Source organism: Pongo abelii, chromosome 22 (assembly GCF_028885655.2).
Source record: "Pongo abelii isolate AG06213 chromosome 22, NHGRI_mPonAbe1-v2.0_pri, whole genome shotgun sequence".
In the NCBI taxonomy this organism is placed as follows: domain Eukaryota; kingdom Metazoa; phylum Chordata; class Mammalia; order Primates; family Hominidae; genus Pongo; species Pongo abelii.
In genome coordinates, this window is record NC_072007.2 from 43012772 (window position 1) to 43028105 (window position 15334).

General features: G+C 40.5%; 2 protein-coding genes and 1 long non-coding RNA gene across 19 annotated transcripts in view; 1 reads left to right on the forward strand and 2 right to left on the reverse strand.

The window, feature by feature from the left end:
• The window catches only part of SYNJ1 (synaptojanin 1), a 98610-nt gene extending 94661 nt beyond the window's left edge, over window positions 1–3949 (reverse strand). For 14 of the 16 annotated variants that reach the window (XM_063720806.1, XM_054542756.2, XM_054542758.2 and 11 more), the window contains exons 1-2: window positions 3836–3949; window positions 2662–2807 (exon numbers count right to left, since the gene is read on the reverse strand). In XM_063720806.1, the coding sequence (XP_063576876.1) occupies window positions 2662–2807; window positions 3836–3930 (241 nt within the window). In that variant the 5' untranslated portion in view covers window positions 3931–3949. Of the gene's footprint in view, window positions 1–2661; window positions 2808–3726 lie in introns of all 16 variants that reach the window. The other 2 variants (XM_024239494.3, XM_054542754.2) reach the window with 2 other exon arrangements.
• A 311-nt stretch (window positions 3950–4260) lies between these two features.
• LOC134760811 (uncharacterized) lies at window positions 4261–10465 on the forward strand. The gene is made up of 2 exons (XR_010138807.1): window positions 4261–4398; window positions 6245–10465. It is a non-coding gene; the product is annotated as an uncharacterized LOC134760811 (long non-coding RNA).
• Window positions 10466–10722: 257 nt separating this feature from the next.
• Window positions 10723–15334, reverse strand: part of PAXBP1 (PAX3 and PAX7 binding protein 1) — a 36946-nt gene continuing 32334 nt past the window's right edge. Inside the window, exons 16-18 of one of the 2 annotated variants that reach the window (XM_024239460.3) lie at window positions 14059–14205; window positions 13139–13293; window positions 10723–10966 (exon numbers count right to left, since the gene is read on the reverse strand). In XM_024239460.3, coding sequence (XP_024095228.3) covers window positions 10849–10966; window positions 13139–13293; window positions 14059–14205 — 420 coding nt within the window. In that variant the 3' untranslated portion in view covers window positions 10723–10848. Of the gene's footprint in view, window positions 10967–13138; window positions 13294–14058; window positions 14206–15334 lie in introns of those variants that run through there. The other variant, XM_054542769.2, reaches the window with a different exon arrangement.

Genomic DNA, 15334 nt, shown 5'->3' on the forward strand with positions numbered 1-15334 from the left:
AAGGAGATCAACACTGGACAAATGATAGGTTGAGGAGTATAAACTTAATCTTGGTGAAAAACAGGGTTACACTTTGCTTTAATATAAAAAATGATTTTAGGGCCGGGCACAGTGGCTCACGCCTGTAATCCCAGCACTTTGGGAGGCTGAGGCAAGCGAATCACCTGAGGTCAGGAGTTCAAGACCAGCCTGGCCAACATGGTGAAACCCTGTCTCTACTAAAAATACAAAAATTAGCTAGGCGTGGTGGCACACGCCTATAATTCCAGCTACTTGGGAGGCCGAGGCGGGAGAACCACTTGAACCCAGGAGGTGGAGGTTGCAGTGAGCCGAGATCACGCCACTCCAGCCTGGGCAAGAGAGTGAGACCCTGTCTCAAAAAACAAACAAGCAAACAAACAAAGAAAAAACATGATTTTAGAAGATTCTTCACGTAGATGAACATGCAGAATGCACTGAAATTCAGGGAGCTGGGATTATTGAAGATGAAGAGAACACATTGATATTTTCCAAGCATAGCTTCTGAATACAACAGGCATTTTTAAAGTGTGAAAATTTTAAAAGTGAACACTGTACAGCACAATACAAACCTTGGTATCACTCCAAAATGAAGGCCAAATTAATTTTAAAAGTCAAATGACTTAAGAAGGTTTGTTAGCTCTTAAATATTAATATTTTAAGTATTACTGTAAAGTTTATAGTAGGAAAGATAATGACATTCCAAGAGATTAGACATCCATTTATGTTAGCTTTACAGAAGGAGTCAATATTCCAACATTTTTTTTCTGAATTACTCGCATAGTCTAAATCTAATGAAAATAGAAAAGCTTAGACAATATTTTAATATTCTTTCTCCTTAGAATGCACATTAATGCCAAAATAAATGTTTTAGGGCCTTTTGGTAAAAACAAACCATTATTTGGCATAAAAGATGGCTGCTGGAGGTTTTGGAAATATGATTATTCTTAGGTTTCCTAACCTTGGAGTAAAGTATAGCAATAATTCTAAAAACTATAAGTAATACACAGTTTGTAGCTGAATATTTGACTTGCTATTATGAGTAATCATAATTAAAGAAACATTTAGAATTTATACAAGATTAGTAAGTCAGGTAACGTCACCAAAAAACACAAGCAGCTGAAAAATGCTTCCCATACAAAAACAAACATTCGCCCCACCCACCCCCCCAATATTTTAATTCAGAATTCATCAGTATAAGAATTCTACTTGTAGTATAAAAATATATGCAATGGAAATTAATACTGTACCAAGGTATAGTTTAAATACAAAAAACAACTTGAAGCAATTAAGTCCATACTGATTGAGTATAGCCAATATTATTTATACTTATTTCTTGGAAGACCTAGAGCCCCTTCTCCTTCATTCAAAAAATATAGGTACCAAATATATATTTCTTATACACTGTTCTTTGCTTAAGACTTTTCATTATGTCACTATCTTTTTCCCCATCAAGATGCAATTATACTATTTAGTCAAGTTAACACTTTAACTGACATTAATATTCTACATGCAAAGAGTGAGGTCTTATGCTCTTCATTTATTGAGGCTGGAGAAAGCTTAGTAGTTTAAGATATTTAAGGGCTTATACTTGTAAGTACGCCTTTCAAACACTATTTTTAATTTATAAAGATATAATCAGTAACTAAACTAATCCTAACACTAGGATTATCTGCCTAAATCATATATATGTGTATATATAATCATATACTTTTTTTTTTTTTTTTAATTTTTGAAATAGATCACTGTGTTGCCCAAGCTGGAGCACAGTGGCGAGATCAAGGCTCACTGCAGTCTCGACCTTCCAGACTCAATCAATCTGCCCACCTCAGCCTCCCAAGTAGCCGGGACTAAAGGTGCACACGACGAGGCCAGACTACTTTTTGTATTTTTTGTACAGAAAGGGTTTCACCACGCTGCCCAGACTGGTCTCAAACTCCCCGCCTCAAGCCATCAGCCCCTCTTGGCCTCCCAAAGTGCTGGGACTACAGGCGTGAGCCCCCACACCTGGCACATCTTACATTAAGAAAGACACATAGTATTCAAATTAATTTTAATCTCATCCATCTGCCCCTAAAATAACTCAAACTTTACTATCTATTTTTCTTGTGGTACAACAGTCCTTTTCTTTAAATTAGACTATCAAAATACTTTTAAAAATATAAAATCAATCATGTATCTCACATGAAAATCTAGAGGTTGTTTACAATTCCCTTAATGAAAACATAACGGCCGTAACAGAAATACTCCAACAATATTGGATAATATTAGATAATACCTACTACTATAACTGACCTATCAGTAAATACGTCAAGCAAGACACTGTATGGGTTTATGTGATATATGATACAAACTGAAACAATATTTCTTTGGAAAAAACATTTACTTTTAGAAGCAGCAGCAGAACCCAAGAAAGCAAAATCCTGCAACCAAAACCTGCATCTCCCTGCACCCCCTCAACAAAAACCTGTTAACAAAAAGTTTGCAGGAAAATAAGTTTGATTAAAAGGAAATACAAGCATAATCTGCTAGAGGAAATACAGTGAAAGGGTTGTCGGGCTCTTTTCTAAAAAATGGTTGCATCTGAATTGTTTCAAATCAAAACAGAGACCATGACAAATTGGGCTCTAACAGATGACTTACAGAGCACGGCGACAGCCCCAGACTCGAACATGAGACATTCTTCCTTATGCCTAGTTTCCACTATGAGGCTGAAAGGTGGGGGATCCAATTTGTGATAGATCCGGAATCCTTTACTGAACGCCATTCTCTTTTCTTCGGAGGCAGCCCTGTGAAAACCAAGCAAAGCAAAGCAAATGAAGCTGATGTTTCCTTCTGCAGCAAGGACTGCAAAGCATCCAAAAGTCCCTCCCTGCCAGGTTTTGATGGGGGGTTGGGGTGGGAAAAAACAGACAACTCAGGGAGAAAATGGCTTTCTCCAAAAGATAAGTCGTCACTTAGTTTTACCAAAAAGCAAGAGGAAAAGCTACCAATTCTCATACCAAGGCAAGACAAGGTTTTAGCACTGTAAGTCAATCAACGGTCTGGCTGAGTTTCTCGTTTAATTTATGCTTACTGAAAGGAAAAATTTTGAGCGTATTTCGTCCGGAGTTGTTTATCAGCTTCCTGCTTCAAGATCTGTCACTACGTTGAAAAGGAACCTATTTGGAAACTTCAAGCAGTTCCTTCGAGGGGAAAGAAGCGGAGATGGGAAGGAAGGGTGACAAGGCTGGTTCAAAGCTCCTTAGGGGGCAGGAGGAGGAAAAGGATTATCCTACGCGACAGGCTCTCCCGGGGGTGGCGACGAAGGGCAAGGGAAAAGGCACAGGTTACCGCCGCCTCTCCTGCCCCGGGCTACCGCCGGCTGGGGGGACGGCAGGCGGGGCCGATAAATACGAATGGCCACCCAGGAAGAGTCACGACTCGGGGCACCGACCCCACTGGGGCTCCTCGGGGGTCCCGGGCAGTCGACTGCCCGGGAAAACGGCTCCTTCTCGGAGAGACGGAGGAGCTGAGCAGCCCAAACCCTCCATTTATGCGCCAGAAGAGATGCTCCGGCGCCCAGGCGGATTCGGTTCGTTCCCGCGAGCAGGCTGACAGCCGCTGTCACCACAGCCCCCAGCCTGACGCGGCACCCCGCACAACCCGTGGTCTCCTCACAACCCCGCCCGTCCTCCCGCACCCCGGCTGCTCGCGGTCGCCCCTCACCGCTCCCGCTGAGGCTGCGGAGGCAGAGACTGGTCTTGGAGGCGTCCTCCCGCCCGGCTGCCGGTGGGTCTGGCCGCAGCCGCTCCCCGCCCCCCGCCGGCTTGCTCACCTCTTCCTCCGGCTCCTCCTCCTCCTTCTCCCGCAGCCGCCGCCACAGCCGCCGGGAGCGTCACTTCCGCTCCAGCATGCCCATCTCTTCCGCATTGCGCCCCGGCTGGGGGCGGAAGATCCACCCCTCGCGAGGGAAGGGGCGGGGCGTCAGGAGGGAGACCACGCCCACTCTGCGCCGACCGGCCAGGCCTGGCACCCGCTGGCGGCCCCAGCCTCAGCCTCCAGCGACGTTTGCCTCCTGCGGCCGTCCCCAGGCAGAGCTGCGATCCCACCGCCGGGGGTGCAGGGAGAGGGAAGATCTGGCCTCCTTTGTCCTTTTGCGTGGGCTCTTCAGAGCGTGAGCGCCGGGAAGGGACTCCGGAGAAAAGCTTGGGGGGCTGCGTATTGCTGCTCCCCAAGCTGGGCGTCAGGACCACCCCCTGCCGCCCCCACGGGCCTGACGGGAGAGGAGGGAGGGCTTGGGACGGTCGGCTCGCCGAGCCAACCAGGTGGCGCCTGAAGAGCTGTCCATGGTGTCGACAGCCCAGCAAACGGCACCGAGTTCGTAGTCTGAGTGTCTGGGTAGGTAGCAGAAGAAAAACTAATGCCTGCTCTGGGACAGTTCTGTTCGGTGCCTTTTCTTGTGTGTTCTGGAGCTCACAGGGTTCTATCGAAGAGTGCTCAGGTGTATACGATGGAGAGTGGGACGTCACAAACCAGGATCTCAAGGCTGAGCCCAACAAAACATGGCTGTAGGGAGGCCACGACAGCTGTGGTTGTCACCGATGGATGAATAGCTTTTGCCAACCGTGGAATTTAGTAACTAAAGGCACCTAACCCCTTTATCTCATCCTCATTTTTCAACAAATCGTGCTTCCTGGCTAATATTAGCGTGTCCCATAGATTTATTTCTGCTTCCATTGAATAGACCTAATTATGAGAATGAAGTCAAAGCCAACAGGGCAGAAAGGAATTGAAAACCTGAAGAACCCAGCACTCAAACTGTCTCCACTTGCCTTTGCTTTTTCTTTACCTCTTCTCCTTCTGGTTTTTAACAGCCAAAGCAGAATTTAAATTTGGTTATGTTGCAAAAATCATTTCCCTCTTCAGGCCCTGTCATGTGACTTGATTTTTTCATCCATTTTAGAGAAGCTGTACCCACCCTGGTTTCAGGACACGGAACTAAATTTATTAGAAAAGAAGCCACTTCAAGTCATGAAGGAGAAATACAAAGATTCTTGGATTTAGTTCTAAGAACTAGAGGGGATTTCTATCTCAGTACTGTCTCAGAAAAAACTGTTGATATCAAATGCGTTGCTTGAGAGGTACCTTTTTTTTTCCTCTCTTTTTTGAGACAGAGTCTCGCTCTGTCGCCCAGGCTAGAGTGCAGTGGCGCGATCTCGGCTCACTGCAAGCTCCGCCTCCTGGGTTCACGCCATTCTCCTGCCTCAGCCTCCCGAGTAGCTGGGATTACAGGCACCCACCACCACGCCCGGCTAATTTTTGTATTTTTAGTAGAGACGGGGTTTCACCGTGTTAGCCAGGATGGTCTTGATCTCCTGACCTCGTGATCCACCCGCCTCAGCCTCCCAAAGTGCTGGGATTACAGGCGTGAGCCATCGTGCCTGGCCGAGAGGTACCTTTTATGACAACTGAAATCATTCAGTTTCAAGAGGAGTTGGGTACTGAAACCAAACTTGCTTACTCCAAAGCCCAGAATCCTTTCCACCATGCCTGTGTGTCTGTAAGGCTACACTAGAAACGCTTCCTTTCTTATAGTGGGAAGCATGGGTACTAAGCTCTTTTAGGAACAAGTGTTCTGCATATTCCTGGTTCCTTTTTATTTTGGACTGAGGAGATTTAGGTCAAAATTTCTGGGTTCTGGGTTGAAATTCCAGCTTCTTTCTTCAAATTAAACTGGGGAGTAGCAAGACTTATTCCTAGATTTGTTAGAAGGCCACAACTTTTCCGCATCTCATTTTAGTCATGAAAGAAACACATGCCCAGAGTTTGAAAAACATAAAGGCAATTTGACTAGTGGCTTGATTGGTTCTATCTTCTTTTTCTTGTCCCTCTTTCCTATTTATACTTCTACTTTTGTTACAGCGTTTGACAATAGTTGGAAAATTTTTCACTGACCTTGAAATGTCTTTGGGGTAGGGTGACTTAAAATATAGGTTAAGTGGCATACACAAATTTCTTAGTGAGATCCTAAGGGCCTACAGAGACAGGCTGACACCAACTCAACCCTTGAAACTGCAATGAAGAGCCTGTGGGAGGCTAAAAAATGCTACTTCAAAAAGATATCCTTGTCTGTGAATGTTAATTTAGGTTAATTTGCAGATTTGATTAAGGGTCTTGAGATTATTTTGAATTATCCAGGTGGGCCCTAGAGCCCTAGATGCAATCACAAGTGTCCTTATAACAGGGAGGCAGAGGAAAATTAAACACGCACACAGGAGAAAGAGAGAGAGAGAGAGAGAGAAAGGTGATGTGAAGACAGCAGCAGAGATTGGAGCGATGTGGCCATAGCCAAGCTGTCAGCAGCCGTCAGAAGTTGGAAGAGGCAAGGAAGGATTTAAGCCTAGAGCCTTTGGAAGGAGCATGGCCCTGTTGGTTCTGGCCTCCAGAACTGCGAGAAAATGTATTTTTATTGTTTTAAACCACCCAGTTCATGGTAATTTGTAACACCAGCTACAAGAAATTAACACAAGGCTGATGTGACTTTCCATCAGGAAAGAGACAGCCCCAGGTAGGTGTTCCAGATATCACATCCAATAGAACGAATTAAAGACAAACACCCTAAATTCTAGATGTTGATTTGTGAGCAAGTTATTTCTCCTATGGGCAATTCTAGTTGAAATATTGAAATATGCAATTCATTATGTGGAAGCATGGAATTGTTATTTTCATAGGTTAAAAAAAAATCACATAGTGGCAATTTGGTAGTAGCGCCCTCTTTTTTTTTTTTTTTGTCAAAAATGCTGGACAACATGGAAGATCAGGGAAATATTAACAGTCTGATCCAGTAACCTTTAACAGCTTCTTCTCGGGTTACACAGGCTAAGCTAACTTTTATATTAGGATCAGGATCTGCAGAGCTATTAGGATAGTGCTCTGCAGATCCTGGTCTTAGTATAGCAGGATCTGCAGACCCTAGTTGTACCTGGCCATGCTCCCCACCAATGACTGAGAAAGAAATGGCTCAAACAGAAAACAGTGGTCTTGAAAGGCAACACACAACAGTAGGTTACAAACGGCATTAGCTTTTTCTTTAAAGAAATTCATTGTAACCAGTGAAGGATAAGATTTTAAATGAGAAAAATGGAAATCCTATGAATAAAATCTAGTAAGCTTGAGAGCAGAATCACTGGGGAAAAAAAAAAACAGATTGAAAAATAACTTGCAGGTATTATAGACAGGAAATTGTCACTAGAGCAAACAGGAAACTTGTGATAGATAAAAATGAAGTGTTTTCATTTGGAACAAGAGACCAACTGAAGACAGATCAAGTGAAGGGGGTTTATTTTAATGAAACACAAAGATTCTTGTGGAAATCAAAGTGCCGGACCAGAAACAGGGCTCAGCCTTCAAGATTAGAGCTGTGTTCAAGTTGTTCAAGTTGGCTCTGGGTCCCAAAGCAACAGCAACGCCACTAAGGTTAAGCTTTCATGATCAAAATGTTTTTGCAAAGTAGCTTAAAATGGTTTCTGCAGTGTTTTGTCAAAACTTTTCTCATACATTTTCCTAAAGATATTTAGCAAGAGCCTAAGAAGTCATGTGCTAGGGATTCTCATTGTACTGAATGATTGTATCCTTTAAGCCTCTGCTGGAGTTAGGACTGACAGGAACCCAGTACAAATTACTGGGGGCTAGAGTCCCGAAGCAGGCCAGGGACCAGTCTACATTGCCTGTCGATACCAATCCCATATAACAATATTCAGCCTGTGTTTGGGCAGTCTGAAGCAGCTTTTAGCAGCTGTGAACCCAGTATCCATGGACAGTTTCATTTCTGGAGGGCAGTCTTCAAAACATGAAAGTACACCTCCCAAACATTCAGATATGTTTATTTTTTCTTCCTACATGTAGTGCTAGTATTTTTCTCATTTTCATTTACTTGAAACAACAGATCAAATGTTTTGTCATAATCAGTGAATGGCAAGACTCCCTTTATTACACGGGTATTACCATGTTAGAGATAAGAAGAGCTCTTGTAACCATGAACGACTACAATGTAGCAACTTACAGTTTCCTGTTTTATATTGCAGCTCTGTAACATTTGACCATTTTTGTAAGAGTTTCATGATTTCAAGGATTATTATTAGCATTTTCATTTTGGCCAATTCTGGGTGCTGGTAATGTTACCACTGCAGGCAACTATGGCTCTACTCAACTGAAGACCTCTTATAGGCAATGTGGACCATACCTGCTTTCCTACCTGAGAGATTAGCAAATTGGGTTTGGTGATCAGGAAATTCTGTCTCTCAGATCTCATACTAGCAAGGAGACCCCTGGTTGTACCTGTCAGAGCTGCCAGTTGGCCCTGCTGAAACTTTAGAACTGCACCAATGTCTAAGACTTTCATCCTTCCCTCCTTCCTTCACACAGGTGAGACCTGCCTGCCTCATTGTCTGACAGCTTTCCCAGCCTCCTCCAGGCTCCCCTCCATTTTCTCTTATACGCATTCCCCCAATAAACTTCCTGTACATTTAATGCCATCTCAGTGTCTGCTCCCAGGAGGACCCCAACTGACACACTGGGGCATTTAACCTCCAATTCCTTTCCTCCCTTGGCTGAGATCTGTTCCAGGAAGTATCTCCAGGACACTCCAGCCTGTTGCACAGGCCAAAGAAAAGCTCTCAGGCAGAGGAGCAAGTACTTGCAAGAGGACACCAGTGGCAAGAACAGGGACATAGTGAGACATTGACATCATTGGCTACAGTAGTACTAGTCACTCTTGACTGTGGTTTATGTTGTTTCAATAAAGTAGCTTTCCTTCTCAAAAACATTTGTCACCTATTTTGGAGTTCAGAGGATTGCTCCAAAAGAAAAAACTGAAAAGCAAAACCAGCTTTATTAAAATGTAACCCTCTGGATTTATCTTTTGATAATTCCTTTCATAAGAAATAATGTCCTTAAGCTATTTCAAGAATAAAAATGTTCTGCTTGGGATAGAAAAACCATTGTTTTATGTACCCTACCATCAAATTCCTAGTGTGATGTTCAAACCCATTCCTGAAACCAATATAGCCTGACGGATTTCATAGGATAAAAACTCTATTTTAAGAGTTCTTAAAAGCAGAGTAATTAGTCTAATGGGTTTGGAAATAATATGCAGTTTAAGGCCTAAATGATCTGTATGTGATACATATACATGTTTTTGTTTTATTCTACTTAAGATGAGGAATAGCTGTTCTGACTTTAATTCTACTTAGTAGGCCAGTAAGGTGTAACAAAAAGTTCATCCAGAATGAATACTGATTTGGTTTGGTTCTGTGTCCCCACCCAAATCTCACCTTGAATTGTAATAATCCCCACGTCAAGGGCGGGACCAGGTGGAGATAAGTGAATCATGGGGGGTGGTTTCCGCCATGCTCTTCTCCTGATAGTGAGTTCTCACGAAATCTCATGGCTTCATAAGGAACTTCCCCCTTCCCTCAGCACTCATTTCTCTCTGCAGCCACGTGCCTTTCGTCAAGATTGTAAGTTTCCTGAGGCCTTCCCACCCATGCGGTACTGTGAGTCAATTAAACTTCTTTATAAATTACCTAGTCTCGGGTATGTCCCTATAACAGCATGAGAATGAACTAATACAAATATGTAGGGATAAGATAAAATTAACAGAGCAAATACAGTACATGACACTGTTCTGCATATTATGTCCTGATCAAGGGTACACATGGGCCTGCTCACAGTCCCACTTTATTAGAGTCATTTGAAATGCTGCAAATTTCGTCATCAGGAAAATACAACAAAGGATATATTTAAAAATTAATTTAATGCTTGGCTAAAGCTTAATTACATATATAATTATCAAACGATAGTCCTTAATTTCCAAAAAAATTCCTCTTTTGAAAATCACAGAATCAGAAAGCATAAACTTTAAAACAAGTTCTCTGAATATTTACAATGTGGTATAAACATTATAGAATACCATGGATATTAAATTGCCTGGGTGTGGCTAATCAGCAAGGCGTATTCTTTATTGCATATTTAACTCACATATGTGGGATTTTAAATATGACAGACTACTAAAATTCAAATGCATGTGTCTGCAAGCTGGGCAGGGAATAAAATCATGAATGAGACAGGACGGTCAGCCCAAAACCATGCAATTAGGTTGTGGGTTTATTATTTTCAAAAGTGAAATTTCTATGTTCCATTTGAAACTATGTTGCATATTCATTTAGCATTCACATTAAACCCACATTTGACTCTAACGCTGATTCAAGGAAGAAAGTTCAACATTCACTCAGTGACTTAAGTCCACAACTCAACTCTCAATGTTAAGGCAGCACAGCTACAGTGATAGCAACGCTAACCAAAAGGTAACGAACATTTAGTCACTTGCCAGCCCTTTTGTTACAACAGCGTAGTAATTTCCCTAAGACAATTTGCTACCGGATAATTTTCTGCTGTTAAAAGGCTTCCTCTGTGGAAAAAACACCACAAATTTCCAGTGTGAAAGTAAGTCCATGGTGGTATAAATATATATATGCATAATTACACAATTTACACTGCACACATCGTTTACAGGGGACAATTAACTGAGAGGGTTAATTTAAATGACCATACAAAATACTTCAGTAAACAAAGTATGACAGGCAGTAAAGAAAACATTCATAGACTCCTAGAAATAATCTGAATTCCTTTCATTCTGAAGAAATATCATTTAAGGACACAGTATTGAATATAATGTTTTTTGTATTAAAACAAGAATTGCTATTTTACAGTTTAAGAAACTTTACATATATACAAAATTTACACATTGGGAATGGTAATCAAGCAAATAGGTTTTTCAGTCTCATAGATCTATTTTCCTTCGATCAAAGACTTAAATTCTTTCACATTGTGGTCACTTGCAACAGACATAGCATGATCCAAAGCTCGAACACTTGCAAGGAGTTTTACTATCTGTTTTATGTTTTCCCTAAAAGAAAAAAATATAGCAGCATCTCATTAATTATTACATCTGAGAGAAAATTTGCTACTGATTTCGTGGCTATTTTAGAGCTTCTGCAATCAATTTTTCCAAGCACACATTTTCAAAGAAGGGAAACAGATATGCAAGCTACGGCATGTTAAAAAAAAGTTTACATTTATCCATATAGAACAAAACTTACATATGTTTAAATGACTAGCCCAGAGACAGGGGACCCATTTTAAAAAACAAAACAAAATTCATTGAGATCAATGAGTTTCATTAATATTGAGAAAGAAAAGAAAGCAATCTGTTTTCAAACTACTTCAGAGGCCTGTCTCCCATTCCTTCCCAAACCAGAGTCCTGGCACTTTTAGCATATACCTGGAACACAAATCGTTATTTGTGTCTCTTCATCACCAATCTGTCAAGATCCAGCATAATTTCCACTCCACCAGAATTCACTAAATAAAGTATAATCTGACTTTCCTTATCACCCCAGCTAGAAGTCATTCTGCTTTCTTACTAGGAAGTAATCCTCAAATTTTAGCACACATTAGAATTACCTACAGGATTGTTGAAATGCAGATCATCCCTGGCCCCACCCCAAGAGTTCTATTCAGGAGGCCCAGAGTGGGGCCCGAGAACTTGCAAGTCTATCAGACTCCCATGCCATGCTGATACTGCTGGTCCAGGGACCACACTTTAAGAATGACTGTTTTAACATTTAGCTTAAACCACTCATGAGAAACAAGACATAATATGACATTAGTAATTGTCTCATCTCTTCTATAGAATTGTAGTAAGCACCTGTTAGGGAAGAATTAAAATTTGCAAAACTTTCCAACCCACATGAAAACTGCTTTATGTGCACTGCACAAAGCAGGTGCTTACATAGCTGTTAAAGTTCTTTTCTGTAGAAAAGTAAACGCTATTTGTTGATATTTAACTCCCAAACAGAAACACTGTTAAATATATGTAAATCAAAGTTTAAAATGTGATAAAATTTATCTAGTAGAAAACACACTGAGAAAAAATATTAGCGCCAACAAATAACAAAATGGCACACACTAAGAACAAAATCAAATCAGCCAAAACCTGCCAAAGAATTTTACCATTAAAATCTTTTTTGTTGTTGTTTTTTGAGACAGAGTGTTGCTCTTTCACCAAGCTGGAATGCAGTGGCGCAATCTCAGCTCACTGCAACCTCTGACTCCCAGGTTCAAGCAATTCCCCTGCCTCAGCCTCCCGAGTAGGTGGGACTACAGGCACGCGCCACCACACCTAGCTAATTTTTGTATTTTTAGTAGAAACAGGGTTTCACCATGTTGGCCAGGATGGTCTCCATCTCCTGACCTCGTGATCCACCTGCCTCAGCCTCCCAAAGTACTGGGATTACAGGCATGAGCCACCATGCCCGGCCTAAAATCTTTAATAGCTACTTTAATTTTATTGTGGAAAAAATATCCAATTTTCTTGCAGGAAAATAGGTCCTTTTCAAGAAAGGGGAATGAGGGAACAGAAGAAGGTTTTGTTATAGGGGTATGACTAATGGTGTGATCTAAACAAAAATTAAACTTTGACATTACGAAGATATATGAAATTAAAATTTTAAAAAGACAATTCCTTCAAACTGCCCCACTTAGTGTTATTATTTACTTTTTATGCTAGAGATTTATCCCAGAATTACCTGAACATCCATAAATTAATGTCCACAGAAAGGCTAATGGTTCATTCACTCTTTTCTTACAACCCTTGGTAAAAATTAGAAATAAGTTGCTCCCAAAAAGCCATGAGTGATAACCTCTAGTTCATAATATTGATTAAAACAAAAAATCTCCCCAAATTGGGAGATAAACTTGAATTTACATCTGTATAATGAAACTCCAAACAAGAGAGTCTGAGACCTCTCTAATTCTTCAAAGAGGGAGACAGAGAAAACAACCGTTTACTCACTCCCCTGAGGGTTGGTCCTTACCAGAAGTCTTTCCTTATATCTTCATAAATAACATACTGAAAAAAAGTAAAAACTGCTAAAATGAAAAATTATGTGCATTTTTTATAATACTAAGTGAACATACAATTTAAACTAAAATATAAACATCTCTACTTAAAACATTTTAATACTAAATCTGGCAACTAAACAACTCTAGATTACCATTTCATTAATTACAAAATTACCTTGCATTTCTTTTTTCCACATCAGAGCACCCAATACTATTTCTATAAATTGTATCTGCTAAGTGTACAAGGTATCGGCAAAAGTTTTCTAACTGAGAAATAGTCCGTTCTCCTTTCAGATTCATGAACCATTGTTTGGGGAAACAATTGATTACCTGTGGAGAAGAAAGATGTAAAATAAAATAGTTAAGACAGAATAAATTAAAGTATTAAAAGCAAAGTCTAGGTAATGGGTATAAATGTATTTCACCAGAAGACGTGCTTCTGAGCTACAGCAATTACTCTGAAGAAATATTCTTTTAAATCTGACTTCCTACATTAACTAAACCAATATACCTGAATTTTTACCCCAACCAGTGGGTTAGGCACTCAAAGCAAAAGATAATCTGTCCAATATTTGAGTAAATTAGTAACATAAAACTGACAACCAACTGCTTCATTTTCCAGTCTTCTAGGATGGCCTAAATAAACTAAATTTCCTTTTCCAGCAGCTTTTGATGTAAAAATGAGTGGTATAAAAATGAAATTACAGCACCCCCATCCCCTGTAATAATTCCACGAATAGACATCCATGCATGCTGCTAAGGAAAGTCGAGTTGGCCCAGACTGAGGTTAAGATAATAAGGTTATTATTATTCTGAAATTAAAACTTTTATTTATACCTATAAAAATATTAAAACTTTCACTAATATCTATAAAAATATGGATATAGATGGATAGATATATTTAATAGTATGCATTCTTATGTAAAAAATGCTGTAGGGGGTTGGAACTACCTGGGTAGGCAAACTGTCAACCTTACATGCAAGTCCAGTAATCAAAGGGGTTTCATAAAATTCTCAAATCCCTCTTCAAACAAACAAAAACTTAATTCATTTTAACTTATATGCTTTAAAAACTGTACTATGCATTTAACTCACATTTTGGGCTTTTTTGATGCTGTCATCTCCATATTCTGAATTCTGAAAAGCCATGAGAATATATCGATTTAATAAACCATCTATTGATAACTCTTGCAGAGTTTTATTTGAGAAAATGCCATACCACTGAAGAAAATTGCCTAACAGCTGGAAAGAAGAAAAAAAATAGGTAATGTGAAACAATTAGATTAGGTACAAAGTAAGTAAGTTACATAGTAAAACACCATATGAAATACAGCAGACCATGTCTTGCCAAAGTACTAAGAAATATTAATACTTTAAAAGGTACAAATATTTCCTAGAATGGTTACATTTGAATATTCAATTTTAATTAGTCAAAATTAAAACAACCACATGTAGCTAGTGGCTGCAGCACTGGTCAGCATAGATACAGAACATTTTCCACCATTGCAGACACTACTATCAGGGAGTGCTGATTCTTAGGTAAGTGTCCTCCATTCAAAATTACACTCTAGCTGGTTCTATGCACACCCCCACCACGCCCCACGCTGCCCACAAAAGATGGGAGAGTCTGACTACAACCCTGCATGGCTACCATGTATCATGAACTACAACCAAGTTATATCATCACTTGTGCATCTCAAGCTACCCAAGCTCATCAATACATAGAAAATGAAAGCTATCATCATAAAATGAAAGCCTCATCCCATCCCACCATAAAAACTTATAGTTTCCCAGTTGTTTCTCAACTTAGTAAATGGTAACACTATTCAACCAGCTGCTCGCGCCAGAGGTCTGGAGGTCATTCCTGACCTCTCTCTCAAGTTGTGTGTCTCCACCACCATCCAGTCTGTCCATTTCCCTCAGTTCCTGCTGCCATCCCCTGAATCTGACCCACCTTAATCTCTTCAGAACCCTACAGTTACTCCAGTGATTATGAGCAAGAGCACTGAGTAGCCTTTCTCAAGCAGGGCTCTGCAAGAGTTCTAAACCTACAGAAAATGATTTGTGTGGCTCTTTACTCAGCTCTCCCAAGAATGATACATAGTTAGTACTGTTACAGATGCAGGGGAAAAAGAAGAATTCATTATAGACAATGGAGGCTTTAGGGCATTAGGTATTAAGTCTCCCACAGAAGCCCAGTTGAGAAGAGCAGCTCAAGAGTCAGACTGGCCTGAGTTTGATTCCCATCTCTAATTACCAATGGAATGACCTTGCGCAGGTTATTGTGTGCCTCACTACCCCATCAGTAAAGTGAAAAAAAACAGTGTGTACCTCATTGAGCCATTCTGAGGATTCAACAAGATAATCTATG